The 17,262-nt window shown below is 44.5% G+C and overlaps 7 protein-coding genes across 7 annotated transcripts; 3 read left to right on the forward strand and 4 right to left on the reverse strand.

Moving 5' to 3' along the window:
* Window positions 1-427: 427 nt before the first annotated feature.
* On the forward strand, window positions 428-1,015 carry V865_005789 (uncharacterized protein; the record flags this gene model as incomplete). Its single annotated transcript, XM_066229558.1, has 2 exons — window positions 428-536; window positions 669-1,015. The coding sequence occupies 2 exons, from the start codon at window positions 428-430 to the stop codon at window positions 1,013-1,015; spliced, it is 456 nt and encodes a 151-aa protein (XP_066085655.1).
* A 128-nt stretch (window positions 1,016-1,143) lies between these two features.
* On the reverse strand, window positions 1,144-2,268 carry V865_005790 (uncharacterized protein; the record flags this gene model as incomplete). Its single annotated transcript, XM_066229559.1, has 1 exon — window positions 1,144-2,268. One exon carries the CDS (start codon window positions 2,266-2,268, stop codon window positions 1,144-1,146), a length of 1,125 nt encoding a protein of 374 aa, XP_066085656.1.
* Window positions 2,269-4,503: 2,235 nt separating this feature from the next.
* Window positions 4,504-6,367, reverse strand: V865_005791 (uncharacterized protein; the record flags this gene model as incomplete). The annotated part of the gene is made up of 4 exons (XM_066229560.1): window positions 4,504-5,083; window positions 5,151-5,845; window positions 5,906-5,998; window positions 6,065-6,367. The coding sequence occupies 4 exons, from the start codon at window positions 6,365-6,367 to the stop codon at window positions 4,504-4,506; spliced, it is 1,671 nt and encodes a 556-aa protein (XP_066085657.1).
* An 843-nt stretch (window positions 6,368-7,210) lies between these two features.
* Window positions 7,211-10,891, forward strand: V865_005792 (uncharacterized protein; the record flags this gene model as incomplete). The annotated part of the gene is made up of 9 exons (XM_066229561.1): window positions 7,211-7,268; window positions 7,336-7,405; window positions 7,471-7,795; window positions 7,858-8,114; window positions 8,188-8,468; window positions 8,536-8,852; window positions 8,914-9,144; window positions 9,206-10,651; window positions 10,721-10,891. The coding sequence occupies 9 exons, from the start codon at window positions 7,211-7,213 to the stop codon at window positions 10,889-10,891; spliced, it is 3,156 nt and encodes a 1,051-aa protein (XP_066085658.1).
* Window positions 10,892-11,080: 189 nt separating this feature from the next.
* Window positions 11,081-12,649, reverse strand: V865_005793 (uncharacterized protein; the record flags this gene model as incomplete). Its single annotated transcript, XM_066229562.1, has 2 exons — window positions 11,081-12,145; window positions 12,623-12,649. 2 exons carry the CDS (start codon window positions 12,647-12,649, stop codon window positions 11,081-11,083), a joined length of 1,092 nt encoding a protein of 363 aa, XP_066085659.1.
* An 896-nt stretch (window positions 12,650-13,545) lies between these two features.
* Window positions 13,546-14,103, forward strand: V865_005794 (uncharacterized protein; the record flags this gene model as incomplete). Its single annotated transcript, XM_066229563.1, has 1 exon — window positions 13,546-14,103. One exon carries the CDS (start codon window positions 13,546-13,548, stop codon window positions 14,101-14,103), a length of 558 nt encoding a protein of 185 aa, XP_066085660.1.
* Window positions 14,104-14,252: 149 nt separating this feature from the next.
* V865_005795 (uncharacterized protein) lies at window positions 14,253-16,435 on the reverse strand (the record flags this gene model as incomplete). The annotated part of the gene is made up of 8 exons (XM_066229564.1): window positions 14,253-14,305; window positions 14,381-14,626; window positions 14,704-15,043; window positions 15,119-15,147; window positions 15,209-15,693; window positions 15,807-16,018; window positions 16,105-16,188; window positions 16,271-16,435. 8 exons carry the CDS (start codon window positions 16,433-16,435, stop codon window positions 14,253-14,255), a joined length of 1,614 nt encoding a protein of 537 aa, XP_066085661.1.
* Between the last annotated feature and the right edge of the window lie 827 nt (window positions 16,436-17,262).

Here is a 17,262-nt window from a genome sequence, read left to right on the forward strand (position 1 = left end):
CATGCTTTACCACCTACGATCAAGGGACACTAGCAAAGTGTTGTCTCGTCTCCAAGAAGTTTGATTCCCTGGCTCGTCCAATACTATGGAGATGGCTTAGACTCGTTTCTCCTCCCGCATCTTCGACTATCTGCGAATCAATCAACATAACATATTGGACAGATCAACTACGGAGTCATGTGAGACATCTGACGGTATCGTATCATGCAGATCGTGGTGTGATTTCAATTTCAGCCTCAAACAATCATCAACTAGTACTGTAACAAGTACTAGACAATTGGATTTACCCAATTTGAAAACATTAGAAATTGGTCAACCCCTACTCGATAGGCAACCAGATGATGATCGACGAACATTCCATGAGATTTATATATCAAAAAATCGTTTTTGTGCATTACTCAAGAATGCCCAGCCGACCACGGTCATAATGCGGGAAATCTATTTGAAGGAAATTGATTATCAATCTAATGGGATTTCACCACGTACATGGCTAGGTGTCAAAACGCTCTTACTCGTTTCATCAACTTTGAATTGCGGTAAGAGTGGATATCATTGTCTTTGACCTGACTTACCGGATCTCAAGAGGGTCATATGGATCTTCCACCCTAAAGCATTTCAAGATCAAATTCAAGTATAACCTGATGAGGATGGGAATTGGACGCCGATAGAGGATAAATTGATGTTTGATTTATCCACGAGATATCCCAAGATCCAAATAACGATTGTGAATGTAGGACCTAAACGACATTATCGTCTACATAGCGAGAAGGATGTTGAGAAAACTGGTAGAACCCATAATCTCAAAGCTGAGGATATACTCAGAAAGAATTTTCCAACTCACCTTGAATCACGGATAGATGAAACCCGAGAGGATAGGCAGAAGTTGTTCAAGTTCGTTAGTCTAGATCAGTTCCTAGAGGAAGAGGATTGGAAGGATTGGTTCGATCCGAAAGAGATGGAAGAATGGAGGGTTGCTATGGGTCAGATGGATAGTGGACAAGTTGGGCGGGAGTAAGATGTACAGCGTTTGATACCTCAGATATATACATTCGGAAATTCCACAGTACTAACTACAAAACATGTACGTGATTCTTCTCATGAACTTGTCAAGGTTAAGATTCAAACACCAATTTCGGTGATCAATCACCTCGGCAACCCATTTATGACCTTCTTCCAATCACCCAACACACTAGGTTCGATCCAGTCCCACCATTCCGCATGAGCTACAAACCACCTCAGGTCCATGAACCTAACATTATTCATCCGGACTTCGAGCTCGATCTTGTCCCAATCCCAGTAATAAGGATCTTGCATACTGAATTCCCAAACTTCGTCTCTCAACTGCTTCTCAATATCATCCTGCCTTTTCCCAATAGACATATATCGTCTATTAGGATCACTCAGTATCGTACTACCTACATTGACTATACTAACTCTCACATCGGGTGATGGTAGTAGTCGAAGGATCAATTGGGTTATACTATGTGTATTGACTTTGTACCATTCTTTATGAATTAGCACCTGCTCTTTCGCCTTACTATTGATACTTGGATCAAACAACCAATACACTTCTTTGATACTGGGTAAGCTGGGTAGGTGCAAGGGTAGAGGTGAAGTGGAAGGTCGATATTTCTCATAAGACGATGAGATGAATACTAACGATTTGACTTTTTCATAAATGCTTGTGTGAATATCGGGTAATTGCAAATCCAATAATCGAGTAGACACGTTCCTGAAGATTAGAATCTCAGGCTTGAGTCTGGCAAATAATGGACAAGGTTTTGACGTAGATTGAGTAATGGGTAAATGGCCTGTATGGAACCGCTGGAGATGATTCGATCGATGATCGGGACCGAGATCCATCTGGAGGGCGATCAAGTTCGGTAGGTCGAGTATGTCGAATGAGGGATGGGAAGAACATCGGGAATGGGGATGATAGTCGATAGTAAGAGATTTGGTGTACTGTTGAAGATATCCCATCTGTCGAGGTATGAAATGAGGTTGATGAAAGGCTGCGACGGAATTGCGACTCTCATTTCCATTTGCTTTTCGACGACCATAATGATCGTTTCTCGAGGTATCGTCATCGCAAGTCAAGTCGATGTGTCTGTAAAGTAATGAAATGGTCATCTCTCTGAAAGCTCTGGAGACAAGGCAGCATGAAGCTAAGGTAGGTATCTGGGTGTTATTCTCGAAAGAGGATAGGTTGTTGATGATTTCGCGGATGATCTCGTTAGGTAGATGGGATGTGATTTCACTGATAGGCATGATTCCTCGTCTTCCTTGCCTTGTGAAAAGCCCAAGATTCGAAAGACAAGGTCAAGTGAGAAGGAGATGAAATCTCAGCCAACTCAAGGTTGTAAGATATCTGCGGCGAGTGGCGAGTACTTTGTTAGTCTGCAATATTATCCTTTGTATGACCAAAGGAGAATATAATGATTGCTATCATTGACTATACAAAGGAATTATAAGTCTTGAGGATTATGGGGACTTTCCTTGTACAGCAGTTCCTTCGGAGATGTTATACATATATTTCAATAAGATGATGGGTTCTCAACGAGAAGCATTTAAGTGGTATGGCTTCTCTTGGTCGTGTGTAGAATGAGGTATCGATGCTTTGTATGGGGTTGGTGTGTGTCTCGAATAGATAGTTCGGGTCAGCAATGTGTTAAGCCGATCATTTGTTCGACGGTTCTTGACATGAGATACGGTATACATGGAATGAGCTGTACTTAAATATTCACACCAATTTGTCCTGTCTGGCCTGGCTACCATCATCGACTGACTGCTTTCGGATAATCCGTTGACAATGAGTTCTGCCACTCCGTCTACAGCTACAGTATTTACCCTTCGATTTCCTCCTAACCGCTGTGCTTATCCATGATATCCACCCAATTCATCATTTCTTCTTCTTCAAACCAATCCTTCCAATTCTCTTTCTCCATGAATTCCTTGAGATTCATAAAATCGATCAAGCCCTGCTTTCTGGGTAAATCTTCCTTTCTAATCCTGGTAATTACATTTGTGCTCTTCACTCGATGGGTCAGATTATGTCTGAAGATATCTTCTGAAGTGATGTCACCATCTCCAATTTCGGGCAAGATGGGAGTACACAATCGATATCGAGCGCTTGACCCAGATTGACGATCATTATGGGGACATCGACGAACGTCTCCAAGAGATGCAAGAGCAAAAAATCTCCGATACTTATTGAGGTATCGCCCCTCATGGGGGGCTTTGAAGGGGAGCCCGAGGGAGTGGAGCGGAACGCTTGAGGATCGTATACCCAAATCACCTTTTGGAGATTGATGAAACCGGGAATAGGGCAGCGATAAGAATGGTGTTCACGAGGATTTATCGATGATGAAATCATGACGAGTGTTATGATTTCTGACCAGGTTCTGAGGGGCACTCCTCGCCATTGGAGTTTGAATGGCTCTTGACCGATCTTTCGAATGATCGCTACTTTTGGACGAAGACTTTTCAACAAAAGGCAATTTTGATCATCGGATAGCCATGTATGGATTACGCTCGAAGGCCATGCGGTAAATGTGTTCCTTTTAGCGTCAAGTTCTAGTACCTTCAGATTTGGAAGATCTAACTGTCTAGGATGGCTGAAATGACACCATGTATCGTCGTGAGTGCTCACTGACAGAAATTGGACAAGATTCCTTGATTGTTCTCTCCAGTGTGAGATATCCAACGGCTTATTCTGCGAGTCTTCATGGATGCTTCTCGAGACTGTCGGTCTGGGTGCTGGGCGAGCTGGGGGAGAGATTCTTATTCTTCTCCAGAGTAGAGTTCGAGCGATGGCATCGCATTGCCTCGATACGAGACAACATGCTGCGAGGGTACCTTGATTGTATGAGGTGAGGTAGGAGAGGATGTGATGGACAACTTGGTTAGGTAATGAGGGAATGTTGACCTGGCGGTCCTGATGACGGTTGGAGGATCTGCGGGCACGCTTGGGCTGTAAATCAAGCGTACTGTATTTAGCATACTTTTGTAACGTGATACAGTCTGCACTCACCGGCATGGTATAGTGCTGTAGTCCGGTTGGTATCTCTTGGTACTAAGATTGATGAGAGGAGGATGGATAACTGACCCAATAGATAGAGATGAGGATAAGTAAAGAAGGGTGTACAAATGATGAGAAGTTGATCAGATGTTCGTCTCATGGCTGTGTATCGCATACGCAAGGAAGGTCAGTGCGCATATCGCATATCGTCTGTGCTTCACATCAACGCATTGATCTCTTTGGTATAATCGAGGACGAGTCCGTGCTCCATGGGAGTGTTTCAACTTCCGGTTTTGGCTGCATTCGTACATATATCCAAGTATAAACCTTTGGAACTATAACAATCTACATAATTCACAAGAGCGCGTACATGCCTACATCACTTGTTGATTCTCCTCGTGCAATCCCCGCAATCACAATCACATAAACCTAAATTGATAATCCAATATCTTTTCCCCTGCTTTTCCCAAGAGTCCTTGGGAGACCTAAGCGACGTATCTGAAGTGCAAGTTTTGTTTATCGGTGAGATCCACAAATACTTGAACATCGGGGTTGTAAGCTTCATCACCTTCGTTGAACTTCTTATCCCTATTCCTGTTGGGGATGACGAAGCAGAACCTCAATCCTAGGATCACTAAGATTTCGGCAGCTCGAGAGGCCATACAGACGATGATACCTGTTCGGTAAACTGGGGCTTCCGATGTCAAGAAGGAGTATGGTCCAACGATATTTCCGACGGCTACACCTAAGAAGATAGCAGCTGAGGCTAATACTTTCTTGGTTGTTCCTCCGACGTTACCACTGACGAGGGATAGGGCCAATACGAACACGGCGTTGGATGATCCAGTGAGGTAGTATCCTATCAATCGAGGTGCAGTACCCTTGGTGAATGCCATGAGAGCAAAGCCGATGACGGTCAGACATGTTACACCGGCCATCAAGAGGGTTCGGATGTTCAAGTGATGAGTCTTGTGATTGACAAAGATAGCCATGAGGATCATGAGGGCGATGAAAGTTCCGTAAGGAATCTGTAGAAGTGTGACGTTGAGGGTACTGAAACCGAATCTGAAGGGAACAACAATCAGTCAGTATTCTGAACACAGTACGTTCAGAGTGATACGATTGAGCTCACCCCTTAATGACGAGAGTACCGAAGTTTGATGTAGCACCATTGGGAACATTGGCGAAGAAACCGAGTAAAAAGTAAAGGTAAATCTTGATATCTTTGACAGTTTCGATGACTTGGTCCCATTTCAATTGTCTTTTCTCGACGGTGTGGTGATCGTGTCGTTTTCTAGACATGGTCACAACAGCTTCTCTTCGGTTCAACCATTTAGCCGTGTGGGGAGCATCGGGGATTAAGATACCCATGACAATAGCCCAAAGTGAACAGACGGCTCCGATGATTAAGAACTCGTATCGCCACGAAGCCAAGGAACCACCAATATGACCGATACCGTATCCTATTAATCCACCTAAAGCGATACCAACACCATTACCGGCGTACCAATATCCAATAACTGTAGGTTGTTGTCTTCGAGTAAACCACATTCCGGTGATGGCGACGAAACATGGATCGGCAACTGCTTCAAACATTCCTGAAATGAATCGGAAAGCCACCATATCGCCATTGTCTTTAGATGACGCTTGAACCATCAAGAATACACCCCAGAGGAAGATGTTGATGGAAAGGTATTTCGCAAGGGGGAATTTTGCCAATAATAAGTTTCCTGGGATGGCCCAGACCAACCAACCGATGTAGAAGATGGATGAGAGATTGTTGTAATCATTGCCTTTGAGATCGAGATCCTTTTTGAAGTCGAACAGCTGTGTCATGCGAGTGTTAGTGCCTGATCAAAGAGTAGAGGGAGGGTGGACAACACTTACAGCAGCATAAGATAAAGTAGTCTTATCAACATAGTAGAAAATATAATCGATGAATAAGGCAGGTACGATAAGCCAGTAGATTTTTCGTTCGACCTGAGGCAGTATTATAGCAAGATCAGCCTCATGCAGTGGTATCACCTGAATATCGGCAGGACTCACCCTTTTGACTTCGTAGGGATCAAGTTCAGTCGCATTCGCTTCTGCCACTTCCCTCATGAATTCCATCGAAGGGTTTCGTCTGAGCAACTTCCTGAGACCAGTTCGAGGTTTGGCTGCATCGTCACCACCATCGTAATGGATATCTCTTTCAGCGCCTTGCTTCTCAGCGATCGAAGCGTTCTCGACGTGTTCAGTAGTGGCTTTACCAGCCTCGAGGTCTTTATCGAAGTTCGTATTGATAGCTGGCATAGGATCGGCCGGGAGAAAATCCGCTGCGTCCTCTTGATGATGTCGAGTAGCCATTTTGATAAGTTAATCACTCGCTTAACTTCACTCGATAAATTGTTAACTTGGAGTGAGTGTGTCTGGGGACAGAAGGATTCATTCTTGAGGGGTACCAGGGGGGCGGTTTATATATCGTTGAGTGTAAGAAGGACATCCACCTCAAGTTCCCCATGGTGCTTACGATATCTGATGAGGGGTAACAACATGGAGTCCACCGGGGTACCTCGATCGGACGGTCCGTTCCAGCGGTCCGTTCTTGGTGTCTTTCAGACAAACACCACTGCGCATGTGGGGTAGAAAGGGTTTAAGAACGTCATGGCCATGATCGAAGGCATGAATAGAGAGAAAAGTCTTGGAAGATACAAAAATAACACATGTTCGTCAAGTCTAGCCGGCAGAATCAGGGAAGAAAAGCACACAGCCTGGTTGACATAAACTTTATCCTTGAATCCCATTCAAGCTGGCAGAGGCTGCCTTCAAGAGGAGAGGAGGGGAGAGAGGTGATACCCACTTGACGGGGTTTGCGAGGCGTTCTCATGGATCGTCTTACGTCAAGTAAACCGATTCCAGCATTGAACATTTCTACTTTAGGCACAAACATGTTAAGTGGATATCATTTCAAGCTTATTTAAAAAAGCGACTGCGATAACGTGGTCGAGTGGATAGCGATCCACTTCTACAGTACCCACTTGATCCACCCTATCCACCTGGGGCCGAATATCTGACCGGATGATCCGATCTTTCCGCTGACCAAATAAATAGTCATCACCATAAGTCTCAGAGCATTTCGAGAAGTTCTTGTTTTTCAACATTACATGTTACATCACGCTAGACAGTGACACATTGAGATAGATAGATATCATGCCTGCTCCTTCATTCAATGCCCAATCAATAACGGAGCTTATAGCTCTCAGGGCTGGTAAGTTAGATCTCCATCCATCTCGCGCGTCTCGGAAACCCAGCAACCAAGCTGACCATTCATGTAGAGCAACAAGGGGATGTACCCGCTGTGCATACTGGTGCCGCTGAGTTCGGCGAGAAGTTGATGACCCTCACGTGAGCCTCCTGTCGTCTGGCTGTGATGACGAGGACACTTGTACTGATCATCCTATCCAAAATAGCTTTTCGGACATCGCCCGCGCAGTAGATAGATTGGCGGCACATTACGCTCAGCTGAACATCCAACCAACCGTTTCTTCGGGAGAAATACCCCCCGAGAGAGTCATTGCAGTTCTCACATCCACCGCTATCGATGAAACACTATTGGAAATCGCTCTTGCTAAACTCGGTCTTACTGCTTTATTACTGTCAGTCAATAACTCAACAGCAGCTGTAGCCCATTTGTGCAAGACCACAAAGAGTACACATTTGATATATGGGACCAAATTCGAGCAAACTGCCAAAGATGCACAAGCTCACTTGGCTCAGGAAGGTATAAGCCTCGAAGTGAGTGCCTTGCTACCGTTGGAAAACCTACGGAAAACTGATAATCGTTTTAACATATGTAGGTTGTGCCCGAAACTAGGTATCCACTTTGGGGTCCAGGCGGAGTACGGGATGCCAAGATTCCCCAATACCCAGCTAGACTTACACCAGAACAAGAAGCCAAGAGAACTTGTGTGGTATTGCATTCATCTGGATCAACAGGTTTCCCAAAACCAGTATTCATCTCGCATTACGGGTTGATAGCGAATGCAGCTCAGTCATTACCCAAAACTGGATTCTCAGCTCTACCTCTTTTCCACGGTTTCGGTCATTTCTCGATGTAAGTTTTCCATTCGCCAACATCATCGTCATCCATGTCGATAGGCCACTAATGTACCTGATTGATAATATAGTTTCCGATGTTTTTACCATGGAAAGACTTTCACCCTCATGCCTCCTCATCTACCTCTTACTTCAGCCAACATCTGTCGAATAATCAAGAATTCTCCTACCCCACCCGTTCAGCACTTCGCTGTACCCTATGTCCTCAAACTGCTCGCTGAGACCGACGAAGGTGTAGAAGCATTGGCAAGTTTTGAAGCTGTCTCCTTCGCTGGTGCTGCTGTCCCAGATGACCTAGGTGATAGATTGGTTCAGGCTGGTGTCAACCTCATTTCCTTCTACGGTACAACTGGTAAGTTCACCTTCTTCTTCTTGCCCCTCTGTGAGATCCAACAAAGCTGATGCTTTTTTATTTGTAGAAACCGGTGCTCTTATGACCTCTCGACGAGCGGACTACGTCAACGACAAAGCATGGAACTGGCTCAGAGCCGAAGGACCAATTGAGAAATACCTCGAACTGATCCCTCAGGGCTCAGATACGTTCGAAGTGGTCGTTAGAGATGGTTGGCCAGCTAAGATCATGAGTAACAGAGAAGATGGTGCGTACTGTACAAAGGATTTAGTACTTCAACATCCAGAACATAAGACTTGGTTCAAGTACATCGGTCGATTGGATGATACCCTCACACAGACATTGGGTGAGAAGACTAACCCTGTTCCTATCGAATTGGCCATCGTGAGTGATATGACTCTGTTGATAGAAACGTAAGTAGAGCTAATGCCGATGTTTCTCATAGCGAGGTAATTCTCCTTTGGTTGCCGAGTGTATCGTCTTCGGTGATGCTCGACCCCAGACCGGTGCTTTGATCCTTCCTTCCGAACAAGGCAAAGATCTTGCCAAAGACAAGAAAGCATATATCGACGCTATCTGGCCTGTTGTGGCTGACGCCAATGCCAATGCCCCTACACACTCTCGAATCCTTCCTGAGATGATTGATATCCTTCCTTACGGTACTGAGATCCCTGTTGTAAGTTCTTCTTTCTTCCGCCATTATGTTCATTCCGCATATGCTGATAGTGTTCACTTAGGCCACCAAAATGTCTATCCTCCGACCAGCTTGCTACAAGAAATTCGGTGATATCATCAACGCTATTTACGAGCGATTCGAGCACGGGACCGGTCAACCCAAGAAGGACATCTCTAGTAAACCTGAGATGGAAGCTTTCCTAACCGAGACTATCCTTACTGCTCTTGGTGAAAAAGCTTCTGCTGGTCTTTCACCAACGACCGATCTCTTCGCTTATGGTGTTGATTCGCTCCAAGCTACCAGAGTACGAAACGTCATTACGAAATCTCTGGAGCTCGGTGAGAACGTCAACCTCGGTCAAAATATCGTATACGAACATCCATCCGTCTCCGCTCTTGCCGATTACCTCCTCTCAGTCAAATCTGGTCAAGATGCATCCAACTCACCTGAAGTAGCCCACAAGACAATGTTAGAGATGGTCGATCGATATGCTTCTCAACTATTCAAGGGCGATGCTTCGTCCTCTGGTCCAGCCGATGCTCAGATCAACGGTCACTCAGGAGAGGTTATCGTCCTCACTGGTGCTACTGGATCTCTGGGTGCTCACATCTTAGATCAGTTAGTCAGAAGACCAGAAGTAGCTAAAGTCATCTGTCTCTCCCGAGCTAAATCCCACGAAGATTCATTCAAGAGAGTACAAGATTCCTTATCTCAGAGATTAAGGAAGCTCTCACCTGAAGCTCAGTCGAAGATCATCTCGTTCGCTTCTGATGTCAACAAGCCTGATCTCGGTTTGGCACCTGAACAATACGAATTACTCAGACTCCAATCGACCGCTGTCATTCACAATGCTTGGCCAGTCAACTTCGTATTATCGATCAACTCGTTTGACGAACATATCGGAGGAGCAGTCAACTTGCTTAACTTGACTTTGAAATCACCCAAAAAGATCAAACCGGCTTTCTTTTTCTCTTCCTCGGTAGGAACAGTACAAGGTCGACCTGATCCAATCGTCAACGAAGATTTCTCTGATTCACCTGTAACTGCCGGAGGAATGGGTTACGGACGATCTAAATGGGTAGTAGAGAAAATCATGGAGCGAGCATCAAAGGAGACTCAGGGCAGAGTCGGAGTATTGAGGATCGGTCAATTAGCTGGAGACAAAGAGAACGGAGTGTGGAACGAAACTGAAGCTTGGCCATTGATGTTCAGATCAGCCAATACCACTGGAACTTTACCGTTCTTAGAAGAGAAACCATCTTGGTTACCTGTTGATCAAGCTGGTCAAACAATCTCTGAAATCGTTTTGAACAACTTGAACACCGCCCAGCCATCCTCGGGTAATGTCTATCACGTACTCAATGCTCATTTGGCAAGCTGGAGTGATATATTAGAGGGATTGAAGAAAGGTGGATTGAAGTTCGAGACAGTCGATAGGTACACTTGGCTGGAGAACTTGGCGAAGTCGAATTCGGATGTTACCGCCAATCCAACTTATAAACTATTGGTAAGTCATCAAACGATCTTTCAGAGTATCCTGTATCATACTGACTATCTTCCTCCAACTGTTTAATAGAACTTCTACCAGAATCGAATTGGTAACAAGACCGAAAGACCTCATATGGAATTCAAAGTTGATAAAGTCGAAGCTTCTTCACCTACGATGAAACAAGAGGTCAAGGCTATCGATTCCGACATCGTAGCGTTATGGGTCAAACAATGGAAATCGTCTGGTTTCTTACAGTAGTCGATATAGTTTGAGGCAGAAGCTTTTTGTAGTATGTATTTGGGAATAAATAACAGAGTTGTAATCATTACATATATAAATCGGATGCATGAAATTGCTTGGACATGGACCAACTTCTACCTCCCCATTTACTAATTATATTCCGATTCTGATCTATTATACAAATAATGGCCGTCCTCCCCGCGCTTTCTAGGCGAGCCAAAGTTTCGCTTCCCTGTAGTCGAATTCTCCCGTCCAATCGTGATTTTCAAGGTATTCTTTCATCGTCAACATTTGGATTGAATCGGCTTTCCCGATGGCGATATCTCTTCTCTCTTCGATTCCCAATTGATTGGCTTCATCTCGATGTCTCCAGTCGTCGAGTTTCTCCGCGATCATGGCCTGTTTAAGCTTGTTTGCGAAACTATCTTGAATTCTTCTTTCATTCCATGTATCCTCACCAACGTATCTATGATGCATTGAACCTATGTTGACGATAAAGGTAGGGACGTCCACCGGGATCCCGTTCATGAAATTTGCTAATGCTTGTAAATCACTATCGAGTTTGGACATTTGTCTCTCCCCTAACATATCATGGATTCCTGGAACCCATCTGGGACCTGGAGAAACTGTACGGAAGATCCAGACTAATTTTTTGAGTTGGGGCATTGTTGCGAATCCACCGTAGATCGTTCGAGGTTTACCAGGGAGGAGGGGGGCGATAAGAGTGATTTCTTCGATGATACCAAAGAGTTTATGAGGGACACCAAACATGTCGAATGTCTGAATATTGATGAGACTCATATTGTTCAATACCAACTTGTTGGGTTCAAGGCATTTCACCAAGCTACATTGCTTCTCCAGGATATCATTTGAATGTAACACCGATCCTAACCCGACAAGAGCCAAGTTCAAGACTAAGATCTTGAGTTTGGGATACTTGAAGGTTTTATTACCACACCAAGTAGCATGATGATCATCGAAGGTCACCACTTCGGCATTCTTAAGGAGCTTCTTCTTTCGAGTGTTGGTCTTTTCTTTACCGGTAGCTGTGTAGCGGTCAGGGGAATGATCGACTCGGGAATCCCTACGAAGAACATTGGAGATTCTGATTCGTCGATATAAGATGGGTGCGGCGATGCTGAAGATGGAGTGGGACACTCTGCAGCATCGCGCGAGGGATTTTCGGTCGGTATCAAGAAGGTAGGCGAAGACAAGTGAGAGGATCTCGGTGGGGAGAGGAAGCGGTGGAGCTAACGTTGTCGACTTGCGGGGCTTTTGTCGTTCTCGAAAGTCAGCTGAACTCTTATGACGGCAGCGGCGTCTGGCATGGTCTCCTGATGATGATCAATCTGTTTGTGTTATTGCGCTGTTTCGAATCGATCAGAACGAGTGTAAAAGAAAGCAAACATGACGATGGAGGATACTGCAGTCTGTCTAATGTGATCAAGGTCCGTGCTTGAGTGGCAAATGAATGGGATCCAGAGTGTGGGTCCGTGCATCAGGGTCTTGTGTGTGTGTGTGTGTGTGTGTGTTGATGGTGATTGACGTCAACGTGATCATAACAACCTCACCACTATTCATCGCTCTTGCCCTGTCATCATAGGCCTCATCGTCGATCATTCAGCTCAGTGAACTCATTGACAACATCATCAACAACAGATGATCTACATCACCTTTGAGTCGCTCGAAATACTCCCATATGAAGAGACCCCTTCCGATCATTACCCAAGCAACATCAAACATGCGTACTTCGTCATTACCCGTCTGTCGTAACATGTTTATGAATCTGTATACATATGACATGACATGTACGTATATACACTGACTCAATGAATAACCTTATTCCGTTTCTCGGTCACTTCCTCGGTCCCTATTTCCGGACCCATATCCATCTTTGACACGACAATCTATAACCATGATTGATGCTTCTTAGAGCGACTTACCGCCCAACATATCGCATTTTCGCATAGATATTCCGCTTCTCATAAGTATGATGATACCTGAAAGAGCCTGGGCCGGAGAATTACGGACACCTGTGACTTTATCCTTTCGATCTTAGACAATACGCAAGCTAATCATATCGACCTTAGCGTCAGTCAATGACAGTATCACCCGCTTCGAGCTTACCCCTCGAACTCCTGGAAGAGATCTTCCGCCACCTGCATTCCACTGATCGTCCATCGCTCGCTATATGTCTTCAAGTGAATCATCAATTTCACGATATAGCAGGGTCGATCTTATATAGACGAATCGAGACTGGTTTCATACTCGATCTTATGCTCAGACCCACTGGCTCTTTCGAGGTCCTTTCTGATCATTCGCCTCATACATACTATGTGTCAGGGAAGAAAAATCCATATACCAGGAAATACAAGTTACTGCAATCGTGTGGATACCTCACTATCAATCCTCATCATCGAAGAGAATGTCAAAAGATCAAAGGGAGGTTGGGATTTCCCAATTTGAAGATTCTCCGATTGAATTGGAAGGTACCCTTAGATAAAGTCAAGCTGGATAATTGCGATAGCTGCTTTGATCATGGAAGATCCTGTTCAATTATCAGCCCACTTCGTCCGAAACATATGGTGGTTAATTACCGGCACGTATGTGATCTGGACCTAGCTCTGAGATATTCAAATAGTTATGGTTCGAAGTGGAAACCAAGTAAAGATATGAACGATTTCTTCGAATCTATCGAAAATCTCACTGTTCTCACTACCGTTAAATCGGTGAATTGCAATTCACCATGGCGATATCGATCAGTCAACGATCTACGAAACTTGAAAAAGGTGACTGTAATAATGATCCACAACAAAATGGAAAATCATAAATTAGCACTGGACAATTTCGCTTCTACCGCTTTACGTAGATTATGTCAGAACAAAAGTATACATTCGATCAGAGTAGTGAATTTGGATAAAGTACCCTGCGGATACTGGAATCCCATTACTGGTGTGATAGATGATGAATTGATCAAATCGTTGGAAAACCATGATAGGATCAAAGATCCTTTCTTATTGGATTCCTTCCACACAAGTGAGATCTGGGATGAAGAAGCCTGGGATATCAGTGATTCAGAGGAGATGAGGGTTCAGAAGATGGTAATTGAAGAAGGAAAGCGACAATTGGGAAAGATCGAACTGTTGTCTGCTCAAGAATACCTTGGTTTGGAAGATTCAAGGGGTGTTCTCGAGATGGAGGAAATCAAAGCTTTACTTGGAGATATATGACTTCATACTGCTTGATATCTGGTACTACCTAATTCTATCGGTCTACAATCTAACGTCCTGTATGTCTTAACTTCCGCTTACACCTTCCTATATGTATCCTTGACATTCGTCTCGAGTATACACAATGCTTATTACCTATGTTTTATGTTCTAATACACATATACGAATTCCTCATTTTTGAAATCGGTCATATCAAGTAGAGCTAATTGTCAAACCAAACAATCAATCAGCAATTCAACTTTTGCTAACAGACTACCGATGAAATAGGTGTACTAACCATTCTGACCTAATACACCTTCAGGATCGTCTGTTCCATAAGCTTGATATTTGTTGGACATGGAGGTATCCTTGATATACTTGGGTTTACCGACTGCCACTCTTTGTCGCTGTCTTTGCTTGTTGAGGAAGAACAAGATTATAACTTCGAATCCGATTACTGCGAGAAGGGCACAGAATATCCCGAGTACAGCTTTGATTCCGGGAATGTAGTGAGGTTTATCTTTGTCCTCGAATAAGAGTGGACCTGATATGTTGAAAAGAATGATCAGTACAGCAGATCTCTTGTCAGAGAAAGTCCAAGTGCGGATTAGTAGAACTTACCGATGATGTTACCGGCGGCCGAACCCGCATTGTAAATCGACATGATCAGAGCCTTCTTAGTCTGTCCGGCAGTGTTGGCTACCATCCAAGAGACGATAATTGGATTACCACCAAACAAGAATGACAGAAGGTAATATCCGACCATCGCTGGAGCGGTCTTGAACACGGACGCAGTACCTTCAACGTAGAGAAGGACTAGTCCAACGATAACGGGTATGACATAGACTGCAACAACAGCAGATTTGATCTTGAATTTCTGGGCTGCGTAACATCCACTTAGAATTGCTAGGAATTGAAGGAAACCGAATGGCATATTGAGCAGGGCAGTGATGTATTTGTCCTATTTGTGCCAAGGGGAAATATCAGCAATTAATCCTAATCGTAAAGCGCCAATGATGGGAGCCGATGAACTCACGAAACCGAATTGACCCAGTAATGAAGGACCTGCAGAAGAAATAGAGATCAGTACAGGGACATCGTATGGAGTCATTTGTGAATCACATACCGAAATAAGTTGTAACCGATGCACCGACGTTAAGTAGTAAAGTCATAGCCAGGAACATCCAAGATTTAACGTCATATGCCAATTCTAACGCGTGAGACCATTTGAATTCGTTCGATCCTGTTCCAGTTTGGTTCGCCCTCAATCGCTCTATACATTGAGCTTTCTCTTCTTCAGTGAAGAATCGAGCTGAAGATACGTCCGAGTCGATAGAGTAGTATACGACAGGAGCAGATAGGACGGTGATTATTCCGCAAACCATAAAGATGACTTGCCATCCTGCGATTTTCTCGGAATCGATATGACCCAGACCGAAGGACAATAATGCTGCTACGATCGTTGCTAGACCGTTGGTAGAGTACCATGCTGCGACCCTGATGGGCTGTTCGGATCGTCGATACCACTGAGCTGTCATTATTGAGAACAAAGGTAAACAGCCTGCTTCGAACAGACCAAGTAGGGCTCGACAGGCCATGAGTCCTTGAAAGCTATAGAAACAGGTATATTCAGTGTACCGTTCAACCAGAGCAGCACACTCGAAGTGAGGAGAAGGAAGCTCGGGTATGGATCGGGTCAATTAATAGGATGAGGCATTACTCACTTGTGTGCAGCTGCCATACAAGCTTGAGCGGCGCCCCAACCAAAGATCATGACAGGCATCAAGATCCTAGCTGGTACTTTGACCAGCAGGTACGATGAGAAAGGTTGCCAAGCCAATTGAAGTATCGCGTTGATCGATCCCAATACGGAATATTGGTTGCCTACTAGACCAGTATCTTTTGACATTCCAAAGGTGTTTCCGTACCCGAGGACCTACAATACCAATTAGAATGTGTATCAGCTTTGAGTAAAGCTTACAAATTTTCGCATCCCTTTTTGCGAGGAGAAGGTGGACTTACAGTCTTATCCAGAATTTGTAGGAAATAAACCCAGATCAAAATACTTAAGATCCTCTTATCGGTCTTTCGCCTAATCCTGACGTTCTACAAGATCGATATTCAAGGCACATCAGCTCGGGGCTGTATACTGATTGAGATCGAGATATCAGTGAGATAGAACACTCACATCCTCTTCGGTGACTTCCACTCTCTCGTCACCTAGGTATCTCAATGCATGATCACCATGTTTGACTTGTTTCGAGGTATGATGTGCACCTTGCTGTTTGAGTGGTTCGTCGCCATCCTCCACATGGGAGACTTCGGGCTTATCTTCCACTTTGTTTCCTGGCATCGTTGTTGTGATGCAGTCCTACCGATGATTGATCGTACCCGTTTGAACCGTTGTTGTATAATTCGAATTTACTCTGAGGGAGATAACGGTTTGATGCAGATGTTGGCTAAGAGGGGAAGAACAAGTGATGGCTTCCCTCTTATAACATGTTGTGTATGTATGAGTATGCCTTTTGCTTACGGGAAGACGGTCCGACCTGATGACCTGATTTCCAACCATTTGAACTCAGCTATCTCACGTCATCCACCCGTTCGAGATTTTTTTCCAGGCGCCGGCGGTAAGAGCAGGATGGAAATATGGAGGCGTGAGAATTTAATCTAGGGTTTTACCTTGGCCCCATTATAAATAACTTCGTATTACCTTTACCCTGATATTGACTTAGGCAGGGAGCCGCCGGACGCCACAGACAGATGGCAAGACACCTTCGCGGAGCCAGATCCTTAGTCAAAAAGCAAATGCGGAGCCAACGTAAGCGAAGTCACAGCTCTACGTCATTCAAAATACCGAATGTCACCTTCGGATTGGACGTTTGACATGTATTGCAAGGAGGACAGGTTACAATTCGGGAAGGTACAACCGGTAGTTTTGAGAAGAAGATCTTAAACCAGTATGACTGCCTTTTGAACACTTTTGCAGGCATCAATTGAGCATGATTTCGGGCGATCTTTATCACACAGGTGTGCTCAATACAATGATGCAATTTCCACCGCCGTAGCTATCTTGTGAGATGAGTGAAAAAGCTTCAAATATGAAGGACTTTTTAGCTGGAAAAACTTCGGAAACGTAGGCAACACATGCTCAGGGACCGTTTTGGCTGGGAAATACCG

Source organism: Kwoniella europaea, chromosome 1, assembly GCF_036810445.1.
Source record: "Kwoniella europaea PYCC6329 chromosome 1, complete sequence".
Classification (NCBI taxonomy): domain Eukaryota; kingdom Fungi; phylum Basidiomycota; class Tremellomycetes; order Tremellales; family Cryptococcaceae; genus Kwoniella; species Kwoniella europaea.